The following is an 18718-nucleotide window of genomic DNA, read 5'->3' as shown; positions in this document are numbered from 1 at the left end:
TCGGATAACGCCAATCCCGCTAGATTTGTATTTACACCTAACCTATTATAGTAATTCCGCATTCACAAACGATCATTTCAAACTCCCGCCAAACAAATCTTGCTCTTCTTTTAACCTCTGCTCCCGCTCCATCTTTCTCTTCTTGATAATCTTCTCTTCATCTTCTCCATCTTTGCCTTCTACGCCTTCCCTTTTCATTTTTTGTAGTCCGACTAGATCTGCCTTTTCGGGATTTCTACATTTCTTTAATTTCTTAACAAGGGCTTGGATTTCTTGTCTTTGTTCGGGAGTTTGTTCCTCGGGGATTGAGGAGAGTGTTTGAGCGAGGTTTTTGATTAGGGTGAGAAGTTTTTGGTAGGTAGATGTTGCGGTGTTTGTATCTGGATTCGAGGGATTATAGGATTTCAAAGCGAGGTAGAAGGTGGTTAAAGGGGCGGAAGCGAGATAGAGGGATGCGAACATTATTTGTGAAGGCGTATAGTGAAAATAGGAATCGCATAATAGCGCGCTTGTTTTCAGGTAATGGCGTGCGTGTCCGTGGCTTTCCAGTATTAAGTTGTGCATGTTTTCGGGGCGTTGGGATTCGAGTTCTGCGGGGATGGATATTTTGTGGGTGGAGATGGCGAGGAGTTCCATGATGGCTCCTTCGAGACCGCGGTAGGGGTGGCGGATGTCGAATTGGAAACGGAGACCTTGGGTTAGAAGGAATTCTGAGGAGAGAATCTCTTCGGTGGTGGTTTTGCCTATGTCGCTTGCGAATCTGGTGATGCGGAAATAGTGGTTTTCGGTTTTGGTGGCGAAGAAGAGGGCAGTTTTTAGAATGGTCGTGGGGGTGTAGGTCATCAGGCTGTGGCTTATGTAGAAGCGGCGGATATATTGAATCGCTGTGGCCTAGAGTGCAAAGAGATGTTAGGATATATTTTGAGCAAAGACAAGTTGCGCATATTGCGGTTCACCAGACATGCACCAGCATTTCATGTCGAAAAGTGGCCGGTCGACTAGAACTAAAGAATCTCCGCACGAGAAGAACATACCTTGACCTCAATCGGCACACCCAAATGATCCCCTAGCTGTAGCGTTTGTCTACAATAATAATCCAGTAACTTCAATTCCTCGTCTACCGTCAAACAATCCACATCTCCATCCGGTAGGGCAGTACTAGCAGATCTGCTATTCTCTGCTTCACTATTGTCATTTGAGGATGCAGCACGAGCTTCTCTGGCGCGTCGAACGGCATCTCGAACTTGGGTTGCGGCTAGGGCATTTGTGCTTTCGCGCAAGGAACGGAGTGCGGACGGTGTGTATGACCAATGACGATATTGAGTGGAAGTACGATAGCGGGCGTCTTCGGTAGACATGGTGAATTTTTGTGAAAATTAGTAAGAGTGGTTATGGCGCATGGTTGAATTGTGAGGTTATTGATAGGAAGGAGCTCGGAGTTCATTCATGTCTATTATTTATGAGGTGGGAGCTTGGTGCAGGGGTACTGGAAATACTTTATTCCGTTGATTGGCTGGCTAAACGTTGTGCATCTTTTGAAATGCTTGCAGGAATTATTGACTACAGTTTATTTATTAAAATAGCTTAGATGTAGAAGAGTTTAACAATACTTCTACTGCTGTCCATCAAAAGATCAATATCCAAATGTGAAATGTCGACTCCGATACTCATCATGTATCATATTCCTATCACACGGCAATCCGAGCCGAGGCAATGGTGGGCACCGGAACACATTCAAGGTAGATGACAAGATGAAAGCTTGAAAGAGATCCATTTTGATAATGATCTTTCGTGAATCGATCATGATACAAAACAACTGAAGACCTTGCCAACATGTATCGCTCCATCATTCGGGTCCAACGAGTCAGTCCTTTGGCTTCTCGTCGCTGTTACAGTAGTGGACCTAAGATAAGTCACGATCCCACTTTATCGACAAAAGATGAAGACAGCAACACGCGGACAAAGGGTTTAGATATTCAACATACTACTCCGAGCTCGCCTGGAGTTCAAGACAATGCATACTCTTCATATAAACGTTCCAATGGCCAGTTTGTTTTCGATGCCTCCCATGGCCCACCTGTACCCTTGCGAAAGAAAACTCGGCCTCCAGCCTTCATACGGCCTCTTCTCAATATTGAACTTTCTGCACAGGAAAAGGCAAACCAAGAGTTGATAAACTCGGCCGCTGATCTTGGAGAAGAGATTGTTCATCCAAAATTAGGAAAAGGTTATCGAGAGAATCTTCGTTTGCTCGATAATGGAGCATTCATGCCAATCAATTTTGCTGAAGGTCCGGATTCGGTGTAGGTTCACTCATTCAAGTTTGTTCCTGGTTTTGAGCGCTGACATATTTGCAGTCCGCGTCGATGGCTAAGGTAAATGACAGAATTGGTTTAAACATCCAATGTATTTTCTTCTTGGGAACTACTCTGATGATATTTTAGAGACAATTGTCGTTGTGCAAAGTGTAGACGCCCTGATACCATGCAGCGAGAAGTAAACATTTTCTCGGTAAATATCCCAATCACCACTACGTGTTATAGTCTGACAACTCATTAGTCTGACCTCAAAGTCCTCCCGGATTCTATCAACAAAGCCAAGAAAGAGGGCCTTGAAGTGACATGTATGCACTTTGTCTTGCATTTCTTTTTATTGCTAATGGTTTACAGGGCTGGATAGCGCGGATAATGACGTTAAGTCAGATCATGTTACTGTTTACCCATGGGACTGGCTCCACAAACATCAAGTTTACCGCGATGCGGAGAAATTCCAGGCTCCTAAAGCTTCAATTGTTGGTGCGACTCACGGAGGAGATAATTCAGCGGAAGCAGAAGTGCCAATGCCTGATCCAGAGTAAGTACATCCCAATCATCATCCGTCACAATTTTCTGAAATCTTTTGTAGCAGCCATGAAGTCGTTCTCTGGGATTCGCTTATCGGGAAAAATCCACCTACTGTCAACTATGAAGAAGTCATGGCAAGTGAAACTGGCGTAGGAAAGTGGACACGCATGATTGTATATTCTCAAATTACTCCAAGCCTATATGTAATACGTTACTAATTATACCCAGCACAACTATGGCTTCTGTTTCGTAGACGGGGTTCCAGTATCCCCTGAAAAGACTCAGAAGCTTCTGGAATGCATTGCCTTTATTCGGCCAACACATTATGGTAAAACCTACCCACTGTAGTATATATTATCATCGCAAGTTAGCTAACGCCTTTAGGTGGATTCTACGACTTCACATCCGATCTAACAATGAAAGACACCGCATACACCAGTGAAGCCATTGGTCCTCATACCGATACAACTTACTTCACTGATCCTGCCGGCCTTCAGATGTTCCATCTCCTTTCTCATGCCGAAGGTACTGGCGGTGAATCTCTCCTCGTAGACGGCTTCTGGGCCGCTCGCTTACTTCGCACTCGCCACAAAGATGCTTTATCTAAGATAGCAGTCCCCTGGCATGCTAGTGGTAACGATGGTATCAATATCACTCCAAATAGACCATACCCTGTCCTTACTATGAATACAAATCGTGCTGCAACGCAAATTAGATGGAATGAGGCAGATAGAGGTACGATTCATCCTGGATACTCCCAGGAGTGGTACGAAGCGGCAAAAGCATATAATGATCGGGTTAATGACCCGAAGCTACAGTATTGGTCCCAGCTTGTACCTGGGCGGGCCTTGAGTGAGTAAATCAAGTATCAAATGACGAAGTTCCCGATGGCTGACACTCAAGCACCAGTTTTCGATAATTGGAGAGTTCTTCATGGAAGATCGGAATTTACGGGTAAAAGACGTATATGTGGTGGATACAGTGAGTTGAATTTCTTTAAAATACATTCTTTCTTGTGTAATCAAAGATACTAACAAGACACAGTTAATCGTGATGATTATGTTTCGAGATATTTGAACACGAATTTCACCCGCGAACAGATCTTGGAGAAGATACTATGATTGTGGGTGCTATAGCTTCCTTCATCTATTCTTGTTTTGGGAAAGAATGAGGGGGTAGCAACCGATTAAATAGATGATGCCGTAGCTCCTCGATGCATGTGGCAAACTACTATCGGATAGTTTATCAAAGCCGAGATTGGGTATTCTGGGTAGATCATAGAGAATGGAGATGCGCAAGAATTCGTAAGAATCAATAAGTATTCGATGAATCCACTTACAGTCTACGATGACTTTTCACTTGAAGCATTTACTGCTGAAGGGGTTCACTCAGGTTGGGGATATTGAGTGTCAGTGTACGGTTCTTTTTCGCGACCTTGAGAGAACAATCCGTGATAGAATAGTATGCATCACCGTCGACACAAATTCTCTATCATCAGATTTCTCGCTGCCAGATTTTAGAATTTCGGAATGCCATCAATCTGCAGTCACAGGTTGAAAATCTAATCATCTCTCATCGTTGCATTACTTCCTGAAACTTGGAAAAACCGCTATCTCATCATGCTATTCCTATCATGAACCTATCTTGAGACAATTCTATGAATTCCTTTCATCGCTAAAATTGCTTGTCCAGATCTTCCAGCCGTCTCTCGAGACCAGATCATCTATTCCCGCTGTTATAAAGCCTCCCAATTCCTCTCTTCCTCCTGCATTTCTGAAAGAATACTTTCCAAATATTGAGATGATTCTTTTTCTGGATTAAAGAACTTCTCCTCTATTCCAAGGCGTTTGAGCTGTAGTGATGGGTGTAAGTAATTTACTATGAGAGATGATCTGAAAATTCAACACCATGATGTTCCTGCAATGGCTCAACATAAAAAACAGAAAGCTTGTTCCAACATTCAAAAAAAGCCAAAGAGTGAGATCAAAAGGACACAACGGAGTGGTATTTTGCTATTGACGAGAGTCAACAATGCTTACCTTCGCATCAATCCTCTGTTCTCTCTCCGCAAAATATCTCTGCTTGTATCTGTATTCTCTAAGGAAATATTGTTCCCTATTATTGGCTGCCTTGAACTTCCAATCCAACGTCTCACTCTTCTTATTAAAACGTTTTGTCGCCTCTCTGGCTCTCTCTAAACTCATGTTTAACTCCCTGACCGTAGTGTTGAATTTATATTGCTCGGCTCTGAGTACGCCTAGCTTTCTCTCGTTCTCCCCTTCCATCTTCCTGAACGTTCGTAGCTTGCGGAGGTGTTAGTTACGATCTGGTGTATTTCCCTTGTGTTCCATTCATTACCTTGTCTTCAAGCTCGAATTTTGCCTCTTCGAATTCTTGGACTTGTTTTTTATGATCTTCTTGTAGTTTCTTAATTTCCGCTTTCTGGATTTCGAGATCTTCCTATTGTTTAGCGATCGAGGGGCCTCGTTCATTCTGTCTGTCATCGTCGCGGGTTTGACTACCTAGCGGAGCTTCATCATTCGGAGACATTCGGTCATCGAGCAGTACTCGATTCATATCGCCAGAATTCATCTTTCAATCGTTCATCCGTCTTGTTTAGTGATAATAAAATCTCACAAACCAATATCGCCCTCAGATACCATAACTTTCATCACGAGGATGAAGCTCTAACTCAAAACTAAAATTGCAATGCCAATACTCGCAAGTACTTTCAGCTCGAAAGATGTAATAGGTTCTTCTACCGGTAACTCGTCAATAAGAATAAAAGAGCGGAAGCTCCACATAAGAAAGTCCAAGAATTGTGAAATGCAGAATGAAAATGGGAGTGCGAAAACTATGGAGAAGATTAGATCTATTATTATGAAGGGACCAGGTATTTACTTAGAATAATTATGTAATTACCATTGCATTTTTTGTTTTATCGTGTTCAAGAGGCGTGCTATAGTTGTGATAGAGTTAATGTCTCTTACTGTCGGGATACAGAAAGAGCAAGTACGGTTAGTTGTCCCTGTCCATATCTCCTCCTATTTACCCCAATGCAAAAATTCTGGGAAAGGGCATTTCAGACTACTTCCCTCCTTCAAGAAGCACGAGATATAATTGAATACCCATTCCAAGTACCTACTTTGCATGTCAATTTGGCGCTTTCCGGTGCTTTTTGTATCCTTCTGTTGACTTTAGATATTATCTTCTACCATCTGAAAAGCCGCTTTTTATTATCAGATATGGGTATTCATACCACCTACACTTCACCGATCTAGAACCTACCAGCTCTAGATCTCTGGTTAATTAATCGGCGTAAGAGAGCGTTGTATCCAAAGTGTGTTTGTTCAGAATCATGGGAAGATGTTGAGCGATGTCATATGTTAGGAATAGATGAGATAATTTACATTCGTTTTGCTACTGATAAATACACCACAATATTGCAAAGCTGGATTCTTCACTATCACTCCATCTCAAATATGCACATCCTTCTTAAAATTTAAAGCTATACATTTCCATCAGACGTGAACCCAAATCGTCTGTCAAGAAATCAGCAATATATCCAGCATGAAAAAAGAGCCTGCACTTACTCTGGTTAAAATAGATGTCGAAAGTTCAACGTATCGATTAGATCACTTAGCTCCTCATTTGAGGGTACCCAGCTAGCACGAACGAGGACGTGTGATCAAAGCTAGCCGCCCTATAGACAAATTAGAAGTTAAACGGGTGGATATACTTATCGAATTGAACCATTTTTCCTCCCCTGACGAGCTCTCATGAAGCCCCATCGAGTGAGCTTCCAATGAGACTGTCCTGAACCCAACCAAACCAAGGATATATCGCCAAATCACCTCCTAAAAGAAGTGAAAAGCAGGACAGCACAAGACCGAGGGGTATAGCGTGAACAGATCACCGAAGTGAAAGTGTTCGACAAGCGTTCCCACAAGAGTCAAGTGTGTCAAAATAATCCCGTCGAGTAACTGGACGGGCACAGTATAAATCCATCGAATGCATTGGAGATCCTAAAAGATTCTCCATTATGTGCAAGTTCGAAGTGGATGAGAGGGCGAATTCAAGATGTTGTAGAACAACAAATTGGTGAAGTTGGTGTGGGCGAATGTTGATCAAGAAAGAATCTCTGCTTGTCGTCTCGAGAGCAGCAGAGGGCGCATTCTTCCTTGGCCAACGAAGTGGTGTGTGAGAGAATTAAAGATGTGGTGTGATGTGAATCATTTAAAATGATAATATAATAATCTAACCTGTGACCTGAAACCTTTCCTGGAATATGGTGGTGTAGCCGTAGTCAATCGTCGTCGATCGTCGTAGTCGTTGGGATCGGGGAATCGTCGATGGTTCGTGGGTTCGCGTTGGGGATACTTCAAAGTGATTAGCAACTGTCTTGGATGTGAAAAGAGGATGGAGTGAAAACTAACCATTCATTCCGAAGGTTATGATCTAAATTCGAGCGACCACAGCTCGTATGTCTCTAATCTGTAAACAATTAACGAGCAAAAGTAAGGCAAGATGGGATTTCCAATCCCATCAAAAGAAAAACTCCCCCATCCCCCATATCCCCCAAATAATGACAAAGGAAATAAATATATACAAGATGCGATGTTCGCTTTTTTGGTGATTGTTTTGTGATACCTTGAAGGATAGATAATTGGGTTACCAATCCAAAAATCCATTCCAACAAGGCCTTTATTTTAATATTTTTTTGGCGATGGCTTATTAGGCACATCTGTTTTGGTTGAAACAAAAGAAAAGAATACTAACCTGAAGTCCGGGTATTCCAGGAGAGGCCAAGGTCAGGTCACAGGTTAGTAGTTAATAGAAGATACAGTGCATCAATTCCCACCATGAAGGATGCAGTTGTATCGACTATATTGGTCCCTTTGGACATGATGAACTAGAGCATCTGGATCATCTGACTCGAGCACATCATCAGAGAAATCGACTTCAGGATCGCAAAATCCTTCAATCACACTTTCTCTGCACTGTCTACACAGTGTGTGCTCTTTGCAGCGATCAAATCTACTCTGTTCTTCTGGGGGATAGAAAAAACTATCCCGTTTAGTAAACCATCCAGTAGGGTTGCCTTGCCGATCCATCTCCTCAATAAGAGGAAAGCTCTCATGGGCATTGACCTAGCCCCTGCATTGCTCTCACGAAAGCATACCATGTCCTTCTTAACCACGTAAGTGGCAATCTGACCACGGATACAATTGTTTGCTTGGTCCTGCAAAGCGAACTCTTTTCGCAAAGCGATTAGAGGAGCTCTTGAAGCAGGACTTCAGCTGAGAGACCATTGGGGCATCTGACATCTCGATTTCCATTGAAACAACTTCAGAGATTTCGGCATATGCCGACGCAACTTCAGTTGGAACAATATCAACCGGGGGAGGGATGGCAGATTGGATGGCTTCGAGAAGTTGCGCGCCAGCAACAGAAGCCAAACTAATAGTAACCTTGGGTGATTGACGAGAAGGTTTTCTATAAGTTGGTCTTTTCTCCGAGGCAGAAAGAGAAGACAATCTAACAAAAGTCTTTCTCTTATTCTCTGGAGAAGAAGGTGCAACCACGGAGGAGCCGACAAACTCTTCAACTCTGTTTCTCTTCTTTACAGAAGGAGAAGCAACGAGTTGGGCTACTTGGGGCTCTGGAAGCACCTTGATTTTAGGTAGAAGAGGGGCAGCCTGGATGACAACAGGTGCAGCCTCGATAACAACTGGGCAGCTGATAATAGGTAGAAGAGGGGCAACCTGGATGGCAACAGGTGCAGCCTCGATATCAACTGGGTTGTTGATGATGTAAAAGCAGACAGCAACCACAAGGGCTGTGCCTACGAAGGTGAGGATATCTGTGAAAGACATTGCAACGATTGATGTTAGAACAAAAATCGGCACGCCGACGTAGATAAGTAGAAAGTGAGGTAAGAGGTAAGAGGTAAGAGGTTGGTAAATAGATGGGTATCGATGAGTTGGTAGCTCAAAGATAAAAGCAGTAAGAAGTCAGTGTATGCAGTAAAATAATTAGATTGAGAAAATCAAAGTAATCAAAAGCGCATACGATGGAGAGGAAAGAAGAAAGAGAAGAAGGGAAAGAAGAGAGAACAGCGACGTGAGTATGAAGGATACGAAAGACAAACAACGCTATAATCGAGTGATCTGCTAGTTGGTTGGTGTTAATGTTGTTGACATCACTAAAGGATTTTTTGAATTTGGCACCGACGAGGACTTTTTTGGTCTCATGGCAACCACCAGATCTATGCCTAGCAACCAAATTATATATGGTAAGTTCAGATGATAGTCTCTCGATTCTTCTATGTGAACTTATGAACTAAATATTGATCATCGTACTGATTATTTCTAATTATGCTAATGGCCATAACCATATTTCGTTCCTAACAACGCATCATCTCTACATAGGTAATTCACGCGCCTCAAATACAATATCATATTAACATCTTATTTACACACAAGAAGATATGATTCCTTCTCCGGCTGTTCAATCTTGTATACCCGGTACAAACATTTTGGGAAGGCAGCTATGTATACCTACACATAAGGAAAGCTTATATGAACATGTCAATAAAGCTACCCGACAAGCTAAAAAATAAACATCCACCATAAGGCTAAGATAAAGTAGCACAACGCATATCACTTAGATCAAACTCTAGACCTGTTTACATCTTCATGATCAAACAATATGCACTGAATCGATCTTCAGATCAACGATGAAGAAGAGAGGCTCATATATCTCATGCTCAGGAATTGAACTAGGTTGATATGTCGGAATGAATAGACATACCCCAACATTGCAGCCCATTCTACTTCCACAGTTCTTCTCACTGCGATATTATAGAGTTTACAATATAGACTCCATACATATAAGTTAAGCGTAGTCATAGGTAATCTACAGTATTTCTAACAGTCATGCCAGGAAACAAATGAACCACAAAACCCTACACCTGTCAAACATAGTAAAAACGCTAGAAATAAGGTATAGTCCTCCATTTTAGCTCACCATCTGAAGGCAGCAAGGGCCGATCAAGGTCTAATTAGTATCACTAGCCGCAAACTACAGATCCAAACGAAAGCTTAAATCTACAACAACAAATTTTTATCAGATCTCTATAATGACGTGTAGCACTAACACTCAACGGAAGGATAATATGAAGTAATTACTAACAATCTACTGCTCTCATTTTGCATCGCATAACCTTCTTTTCAAATCCTGATAATTGTCAGCCGGAAACATGACATGCGAAATAAATATGACTAGGTCCAAAAACTACAATACTGAAGCAGAGAATAACTTCCGCGTTTGTTATATACACTATAATATAAAAAGTAACGACAATAAAAACAAACTCAATGACATATTTACTCGGGATACCGAGACTGAAGGCATGGTATTGGTCAATTGTGTAATGATACAAAAGCTAAATCGAATGCCAAGACTATTAGACATCCAACAGTATGAAAAGTTAAAGCCACTAACCAAAAATATCACAGGAGCTAAATCAATGCCAAGATATTCAGATATGCAACAAATGAAAATTAGTAGTCGGGAATATTGAAACTGGGGGTTGTACGGGTAGGGTAGTAGAGAAGCCAATTTGATGGCGAGATTGTTAGATATGGAATAGAACATGGGATATATTACTGGTAATAGGAAAGCTGAGAGTGCGTTTATATGATGAATCAGCTGTTTCATTACTCTTTGGTCTTTTCTTGGGAGGCTCGTTTCATGTATATCTTTCATTCTGGCGTATATCGATGCTCTATCTATGACATTGAAATTGGGAGCTCTAGGACTATATATACGTAATTCATTGATCTCTACGAGAATCACAGAACAGAAGAAATTTCGACAATCCATCTACCATAAATCTTATTCTTCCAATCCTTCCGTTGTAGAATTATCCTTAACTCCAGAAATTGAATCTCGTACATGATGCATCACCCATGAATTTAACTCGACGTCGTGATTAGCTTTTCTAGAGTTCTGAGACCCTTCTCTTCGTGCTAACAATGATGTGCATGCACGTTTGGGATAATATCTAGATGGCTACTATCTAATCACTTGGTACTTCGGTGGAGATATAATGTAGTCTAGTATACATGAGATCAACCCCGTCACTTTTTCATACAAGCGATTTTTCAAGATCAGGAATTTTGATATCATCTTCAAGAAGAAACCGTTAAATAAGAGGAGACTTAAGGATACACAAGGAAGCAATAGATGCAAACGATGAGGAACTCGTCTAGATTCGAAGATCGAGAGACATTGAAAACATCGTTGGATCAACAATCTGAAATTCTAATGATCATCTCCGAGAACAGCAAGAAAAGAAAACAAATCCTCCTCGTCCTGTCCACCCACGACATCACAGAACTCAGGATACTCCGTTTATCGATGGTATACGTATCATATCTACCACTATCACACCGCATCACATCACATCACATCACATTACCTCTCAAATCGAACCCACCAAAACTCCTCCACAAACCTCTTCTCGTCCCTTCCACCCCTCCCTCCTCTCACAACCCACAACCCACAACCCACAGCCCTCAAACTTGAACCAAACTCAACCACCATCCCTTCCATCCCATTCACACGCGTAATCTCTTCCTATCTCTACCCCACAACTCTCTACCAATCCTCATATTCCCCACACACTTTCCCGCTCTACACAAACACAAAATAGGCGATCAACCAAGTAACTCCCATCTATCCATTCACATCTCTCTGATTCACACCTCCCATTCAATTCACTCAATATATGATCCACTCCCGGCTCCCCTCTCTAAGACCTCCCGCCTCCTTCAAAGACACTCACTCCTCTTAAGACGCTCCTATACTTCCATTCCAGAATTTCCGACCCCTCAGCAACCAAAATCCTAATCATCTACTGATCTCCCATCTATCCATCTATCCATCCAATCGTCTCCCAAAAACAAAACTAAAAGCAAAACCACCTATCCACCTTTCATTCATAAGCGTACACCACACATCAACTTCATCCAACCCACCATCTTGAAACCACCCTTCCAAAACCCAAACTTCTCCCCCCTCCCCCTTCCCCTTCTCCTACATACCACCCACACTCAGAAATCCCCCCCCCCCCCCTAAAACCTATACAACGAATCCCATAAACCTAACCCCAACCCCAACCCCAACCACATTCCCAGTTCCCCCCGCCCCAAGTCCACAAAACCCACATTCAAAAATCTACACCTACACCACCCTCTCACCCTCTCACCCTCGCACCCTCTCACCCTCCCCCTTTCCCCCTTTCCCCCTTATCTCCAATCCCCCTTCGCCTCCCCTTCCTCCTCCCCCCTTTATCAAACAAGCCCCAAACAAGGCCCCAAACAAGCCCCCATACAAACCCCCAAATATCCCAATTTCAAGCAATCGAGATCGTTATAGTCATATTCCTCTCCTATTTCCTCTCCTGTTTCCTCTCCTGTTTCCTCTCCTGTTTTCCTCTCCTGTTTCCTCTCCATTCATTCCTTACTTTCATTACTTGCTTTCATTACTTACTTTCATTACTTACTTTATATATATACTCACTCTCTCACATCGCATCGCATCACATTACATCTCATCACATTATATTCATCTATCCACATATCTATTCACACATACAATCAATCCCTCAATCCCTCAATCCCTCAATCCCTCATCCATCTATTCATCTAATCATCTAATCATCCAACCACACATCCATCCACACATCCATTCACACATCTATTCACATATTCATCCATCCATCTATTCATCCTCCATTTACCTATTCATTCATTCATTATCTATTCATCCACTCATCCATTATCTATCCATCTATTTACCTATTTACATATACAAATCAAAACCCTCAATCCTCAATCCCTCAATCCCTCAATCCCTCAAATCCTCAAACACCAAACACCATAAATACTCAAGATATATATATATATATACATATACATCCATACTCCATAAAAAAGATAACCAATTCTACTAACTAATCTTAATTCATTTCAACCCATCTCATCTCATCTCATCCCATTCCATTTATTTCATTTTATTTCATTCTATCCCATCTCATTTCATCTCATCCTATTTCAAACCCATCCCAACCCATCCCAACCCATCCCAACCCATCTCACCAATCACAATCCAGAATTTCTTTCACCATTACATAGATACCCGTCATAGATACCCATCATAGATACCCATCATAAATACTCATCATAAATAACAAACACCATTCAATAAATCCATAAAAAAATTGAATTCTCTAGAAAGTTTTCAGGATATCATATCATATCTCATTTTATCTTCTCTTTTAAAAAACTCCTATCCATCCATCCAGCCAGCCATCCATCAATCCATCCATACATCCCATATGAAATAAGATTTTACCACCCCATCAACGCCTACCTAGATAATTTATCTACCATGAAACGCCATGCTCATCCATCCATCCATCCACCCATCCATCCATTATCTAATCATACCATAAATTCAAGATATCCCTAATACCTCATCTCATATCATCTCATCTCATCTCTTTCTTTTTCATTCCATTCCATTCCATCACTCTCTACCCAATTAAATTCCACTCAAGACTCCATCCACCCATTCATGCATCCCATTTCCACCATTCCAACCCAATCAGAACCCTCAATAATGCCACAGAATTTTCTGACTCAAAACCCTCGCCCCAGCATTCAAATTCCTTCTGCCCAATCCAACTCTCATGCATTTTCATTCTCGCAAACACACTCGCGCCCTTCCAAACCACCACTTGCCCATCCATTTCCCTCGGACTCGTCCCTACCAAGATTCTCTCCGCCAAATCTGGTCTCTTTTTCTGAAGTCGATCTTCGAGAAAGGGTCCAAAGCCCGGTGTTTCGCACCACGCCTATTAACATAATGCCACCATAAAAATCTCGCGCTTTTTTATCATCATGTTTAGCAGCGTGGGTGATGGATGTGATGATGCTGTGTCCTAAAGCAGAGATAGGGAGGACGGAATCACGTTCAATGGCGAGATCTTTGGCTGTGCGGGCGTGAACATCGACAAACATACCTGCGGGGGGTATGGGTGTCGTACCACTATGAGTACCATTGGTTCCATTAGTAGGACCAGGGGAACCGGCTGTATGCCCATTGTTTCCAAAAACAAACGGAGCTGGAGCTGGCGTGCTTGCACCCTCAGGAGCGGGCGAAGCTGCAGCGGAGGTAACGCTGGAATGTACTGCATTATCTGGATCTAGACGAAGTAGGTTAAACGGGTTGGGCTTCTCTTTTTGAGGTGTAGAGAAGGACACATCGGCCATCCCATTAGATTGAAATTGTTTCGGATTATATCCATTTGCATTAGTTGCGATAGAAGGTTTGATCGCGGCCAGAATGCAAGCTGACTGAAGATGTAGGGTCATCGGGTGTGTCGATATCATAAGCATTGTACGATCGATCCAAGAGCTTGCGACGACCGTTCAATTTGTCACTATTATCAAAGATTGAAGGATCGTAAAAGCCCATAGGAGCGAGAATAACCTCATCATATGTTTTGAAACCATATTTATGAGTAGGCTGATTTGGTGCGCGGAGATGAAAATTGTAAAGCTGAACAGAGATCTCGGCTTGATTCATAGTGCAGTACTTAATCTTTAATTCCTCCGCGAGAAGAAAGTCGTAACGTCGTTTCAGATTTATGTCGGCATATGGAAAGTGATCATAGAGCATCATTTTGATGAATGTTTCAGTAACATCATACCCTCCGTACTTGAGGTTGACTCGAGAATCCTCTATGCACATACCATCCTCTACACAGCAAATTGATGTCTTTTGTGCTCCAACGTCAACTACACAAGCACTTGTATAACCGGCTCCAAATGTAGCAGCATGACTTTCTTGTACAAAGGCGACCTGCTTGAACTCAAAGCCTCGAAGACACATATCCAGCATTTGTTCCAAATATTTCTTGTCGTAGAGATCCGGTACCACCATTACACAACTATATTGATACCACTCACTACTTTTATCAAGACCCAGATCTCTTCTCATAGCCTGCTCAATTATTGTTTCGAAATCATCAAACATGGCTTCACGGACGTTGTAATCATTCTCATGGAACCATCCATGTTGCATAGGCCAGAATAATCTATATGGTGGGTCAGAATTGTCTGCTATCCGTTGCGCATCGGGACCTGTGAAAGTCGGCTTTGTCCCTTTGGCAGTATCCGTCCATTCCATTCGAAGTGGATCATTGTGTTCTGGAATTTTTTCTGGTTCCATACGGCGATTATAATTGACAACCAACTCTTTCGAATTCGGCAATACCTTGCGCCTGTTTGCACGCATATCCACCTTCAAATCAGCACATTGTTTATTATATTTCTTCGACCACTCCTCTCCAAATTGCTGCTCTGGTGGAAGTTCAAAATCCTGGCGTTTGGGTCGAGGTTCGTATTCTTGCGATTCTGTCACCGGAAACCTTTCTGCGATTGCCATTATGACGGTCTTTGGGAGAGCATCATTGGCCAAACCAATGCGCAAATTTTGACTGCCAGGGTGGATGACGATAATCTTCGACGCAGCTAACTCATCGGTAACATCTGTATCTTCTTCATCTTCATCCATGGGTAGTGGTACATCGGCAGTTCCTGTGCGCGCAAGAGCTCTGTCTTTATTTTTGGCATCGCGGATAAGTTTTTCTTGATTGGCTTCATTTTGCAGACGTGATGCAAGCAATTGATCATCGCGTTTTCCGAATTCTCTACAAATTATCAGTTAGTGGATGGTATAGATTGAATGGTAAGAATTGGGAAAAATTCAGAATGCAGGGCAAGAATCGAGAAAGTGAGATGCATACGTGTAATAATTCTTCTGATTAATTGGGAAGGCTTCTGGCCAACTTGTTTGTTTCAATCCATTATCTGTTCGCTCTAGACCTTCTTCCCGCATCAACGTCCTTCCAGATTTCTTTCCGCCGGCCATTTCGATAGGATCGAGATTGAATTTTGATTTCTCGAAGTCAAGGCCTCCTTCGCGATAACAATGTGCACGGATGCGCGTTCTGTGTGTAGCTCCAAGGCGATGTGATTCAAACGGCACAGTAGATGTTAGTCGTAGGTTTGATGGGAGCGATGATTTTGGTGTAGCCTCATGGTTATCGTGAACCATAGCTAATGGCAATATAGTCGGGCGGTGAAGCGTTTGACGATGAAGCTTGTTGATTGGATGGTTACCCGAGAGACAAGGTAGCTTGGAGCCAAAGGCTGGTCAGGTGATCAGTAAAACATGAAACTATTCAGACATTTACTTGAACACAATGGGATGAGAGATTGCGATCTACAATGTGGTGTTCAAAGACTTTGAAATCCAAATTCACTCCTTTATACTTTCAATTTACTTTCTAAACTCAATCTTATCTTGTTGTACTATTATTATCTACTGAAGGGAAGGAACCTATGCACCCTTTCACCTCAAGGCCCTTCCCCAACATTAAGGGTCTGGATCAGAGAATCATATGGTATCAATGAAACGTGAATATCTAGAGGTACCAAGTTACATGATTTCTTGTGGTATATCAAATGTCGAAAATCCTCTCTACAAAGTCTTCCTGGTACGGTACGCTCTGAAACATGTACATTTAGTTGTTCATACCTAATATTCGTAGTATAAAAATAGACGGATCTAGATGCAGTCCGATATGTGTATCAAGATAATATCAATTGCTCAACCCTCCCGCAACCACCAAATCGAAATACGTATATCCTCATAATATTTGACTGATCGTTTTCTATGACTTGATGCTAAGAAAAGTATATTGCTCTTCTTCTAAATTATAGCGGTTCAATGAAGTGTAATTACAGGACAGTATATCGTTCGATTCAACCATGACTCTAACTCTCAAGTTGAAAGATAGTAATCAATACCTACTCTATAAGTCTACCGGAGTTTGCAAGACAGATCTTGAAGATGTTCACGCGTAGTTGATCAGATGATTGAGGATATACTTTGAGTCGTACCTACCTATACTCCAACATCATACACGTTGGATGTGCAAAGGATATTAGATCTCGGCTGAAATTTTCAATGGTGTCAAATTCTAAAAAACAAACAAAAACAAAAACAAAGAAACAGCTCAAGACTTCCTGCAATACTGACGTACCAGATACATATTGTCAGTCCAATACTTCAAGCGTGAAGTTACCTACGCATGATAATCGATCAGAGTCCCTCCCTCGGGTATACTTGACGGTGTATTAATTAATAATGCATGCACTTATTTCTTATTCTAAAGATTGAAGACCATCTAGACGAATTGGTTGATATCTCAGATGGATGATTCAACAGGAAAGGATTTCCCAAATCAAAATTAGATGATTCTTTCTTGACAACACCATATGAATGAAGCAAAGCAAGATCTCAAATCTAGAAGATCTTTATGTAACAAGATTTGTACAGAAGGTTGATGAACACTGGGCAACAATTAGATGATCAGCACAAGCATTTGATCTTGCGTACTTCGGATTCGTACTCGTAGTTGTGGAACGAGAGTGTTTTTATAAAAATAGGAGAGAGACGAGACAGAGAATCTTCCTCACGCCTTCTAGAATGAATCTTACCTCCAGCTACCTTGACATCTCCGTCCACTCTTCAAGCATTCCAAGTTCACTCCACCTCGATCACAATTTTATGTAACGTGCATAAACTTGCAACTTGGTCGGTGGCCAAACACACACGTAGTCCCGAGGTCCGTCCTTCAAACAAGAACAAGAACAATCACTCCTTCACCAATCGTATTCGGTCCGAAGCCAAGAAACGGACTTGATACGTCCGTATCCCGTTCCCCCGATGTCTACCTAGTCTCAAAGCACCAAACGGACATAGACATACGCGGTAGGGAGGAGAAAAGCTTCAATGAATTGAACTTCCATCCTCTCTAGCTCTACTGAGTGGGGTAACTAAGATGAGACAGGGGCGGTTGTTTTAACATCGGCTCCCTCAGTATTCTGGAAGAGGAGTTCGCTACGAGGTTAGTTTACCTCGGGCTAGGTTAGCTGGAGTATCCAGATTATCTAGATATTGAATTTGATTAAAAGTTTGAAATCTGGCCTAGGTTTGGTGAGATCAATTGATGATATCGGACCCGAACATTCATTAGATGGAGAACGATCAAATCGAGTTGTTGAACTGAGATGGTACTGAAATTTGCTGAATTGGGCAATACTATGCGCATATAAAAGATGGATAGATGGATAAACTGTCGCATGCCGTTATTGATGTGAAGGAATGCGACGTTGATGTTCGTATGACATGGTGACGAGATGATGATGTGAAGTTCCAACGAACTGTCCAATTAGAAAGAGAATCTGTACCATTTGACTCATAGGCTAAGAACATATGCACGTTGTTTCTATCCTGTCAAATGTCGTGTTTTCTTTCCGCAGATGCATGAAATGGGTGGTTGAGCGTTCGTGTTACCATGGAAAAGCCATAAGTGGAATGGACTGCGTTGACACGGGATTTTCAGTGGATAGAGATACGGGATAAAAGTAACGGATATAAAAATGATGGTAACGGAGGATGAAGGACAGACAACGGACATAGAGACGGGCGTTCCAAGTTTTGACCTTTTGACAGGATCAACTGCATTAGTTGGAGAGTGATTGAGGATTCATACGAGGATTCGTATTGTGTACTTGTTCATAGGTGCCGAACGAATGAGGATAGTCCAAAGTCAATAATGAGTAACATCAATCGTCTCATGTCGAAGGTTCCAAGTTCAAAGCGACTCGATCATCAATCGCCGCATCCGCACCCGTATCTCAATGTTTGAGTTGGCTGGCTCGGATTCTCTC

General features: G+C 42.0%; 7 protein-coding genes across 7 annotated transcripts; 3 read left to right on the top strand and 4 right to left on the bottom strand.

The window, feature by feature from the left end:
- Positions 1-72: 72 nt before the first annotated feature.
- On the bottom strand, positions 73-1358 carry EAF02_006907 (uncharacterized protein; the record flags this gene model as incomplete). The annotated part of the gene is made up of 2 exons (XM_038902955.1): positions 73-891; positions 1035-1358. 2 exons carry the CDS (start codon positions 1356-1358, stop codon positions 73-75), a joined length of 1143 nt encoding a protein of 380 aa, XP_038757276.1.
- Positions 1359-1603: 245 nt separating this feature from the next.
- Positions 1604-4278, top strand: EAF02_006906 (uncharacterized protein). The gene is made up of 10 exons (XM_038902954.1): positions 1604-2303; positions 2358-2375; positions 2445-2511; positions 2560-2623; positions 2670-2853; positions 2905-3016; positions 3072-3171; positions 3228-3695; positions 3753-3824; positions 3888-4278. Exons 1-10 carry the CDS (start codon positions 1834-1836, stop codon positions 3962-3964), a joined length of 1632 nt encoding a protein of 543 aa, XP_038757275.1. The 5' UTR covers positions 1604-1833; the 3' UTR covers positions 3965-4278.
- A 300-nt stretch (positions 4279-4578) lies between these two features.
- Positions 4579-5435, bottom strand: EAF02_006905 (uncharacterized protein; the record flags this gene model as incomplete). Its single annotated transcript, XM_038902953.1, has 4 exons — positions 4579-4695; positions 4883-5146; positions 5202-5299; positions 5366-5435. The coding sequence occupies 4 exons, from the start codon at positions 5433-5435 to the stop codon at positions 4579-4581; spliced, it is 549 nt and encodes a 182-aa protein (XP_038757274.1).
- Positions 5436-8035: 2600 nt separating this feature from the next.
- On the bottom strand, positions 8036-8719 carry EAF02_006904 (uncharacterized protein; the record flags this gene model as incomplete). The annotated part of the gene is made up of 1 exon (XM_038902952.1): positions 8036-8719. The coding sequence occupies one exon, from the start codon at positions 8717-8719 to the stop codon at positions 8036-8038; it is 684 nt and encodes a 227-aa protein (XP_038757273.1).
- An 11-nt stretch (positions 8720-8730) lies between these two features.
- EAF02_006903 (uncharacterized protein) lies at positions 8731-9465 on the top strand (the record flags this gene model as incomplete). The annotated part of the gene is made up of 4 exons (XM_038902951.1): positions 8731-8758; positions 8899-8966; positions 9021-9138; positions 9332-9465. The coding sequence occupies 4 exons, from the start codon at positions 8731-8733 to the stop codon at positions 9463-9465; spliced, it is 348 nt and encodes a 115-aa protein (XP_038757272.1).
- Positions 9466-13600: 4135 nt separating this feature from the next.
- Positions 13601-16034, bottom strand: EAF02_006902 (uncharacterized protein; the record flags this gene model as incomplete). The annotated part of the gene is made up of 3 exons (XM_038902950.1): positions 13601-14269; positions 14406-15627; positions 15724-16034. 3 exons carry the CDS (start codon positions 16032-16034, stop codon positions 13601-13603), a joined length of 2202 nt encoding a protein of 733 aa, XP_038757271.1.
- A 2393-nt stretch (positions 16035-18427) lies between these two features.
- Positions 18428-18696, top strand: EAF02_006901 (uncharacterized protein; the record flags this gene model as incomplete). Its single annotated transcript, XM_038902949.1, has 2 exons — positions 18428-18522; positions 18570-18696. 2 exons carry the CDS (start codon positions 18428-18430, stop codon positions 18694-18696), a joined length of 222 nt encoding a protein of 73 aa, XP_038757270.1.
- Between the last annotated feature and the right edge of the window lie 22 nt (positions 18697-18718).

This window comes from Botrytis sinoallii (assembly GCF_014898435.1).
Source record: "Botrytis sinoallii strain Bc 23 chromosome Unknown BSIN_011, whole genome shotgun sequence".
NCBI lineage: Eukaryota > Fungi > Ascomycota > Leotiomycetes > Helotiales > Sclerotiniaceae > Botrytis > Botrytis sinoallii.
The sequence above is the reverse complement of the archived record's forward strand: the minus strand, read 5'-3'. Positions and strand labels throughout refer to the sequence as shown.

Excerpts from the sequence above, each read along its gene's own strand:
- EAF02_006906 (XM_038902954.1), top strand. The coding sequence starts at position 1,834 with ATGTATCGCTCCATCATTCGGGTCCAACGAGTCAGTCCTTTGGCTTCT. Across the intron at positions 2,624-2,669 it reads AGAGGGCCTTGAAGTGACAT|GGCTGGATAGCGCGGATAAT; the intron begins GTATGCACTTTG and ends AATGGTTTACAG. Across the intron at positions 3,172-3,227 it reads TATTCGGCCAACACATTATG|GTGGATTCTACGACTTCACA; the intron begins GTAAAACCTACC and ends TAACGCCTTTAG.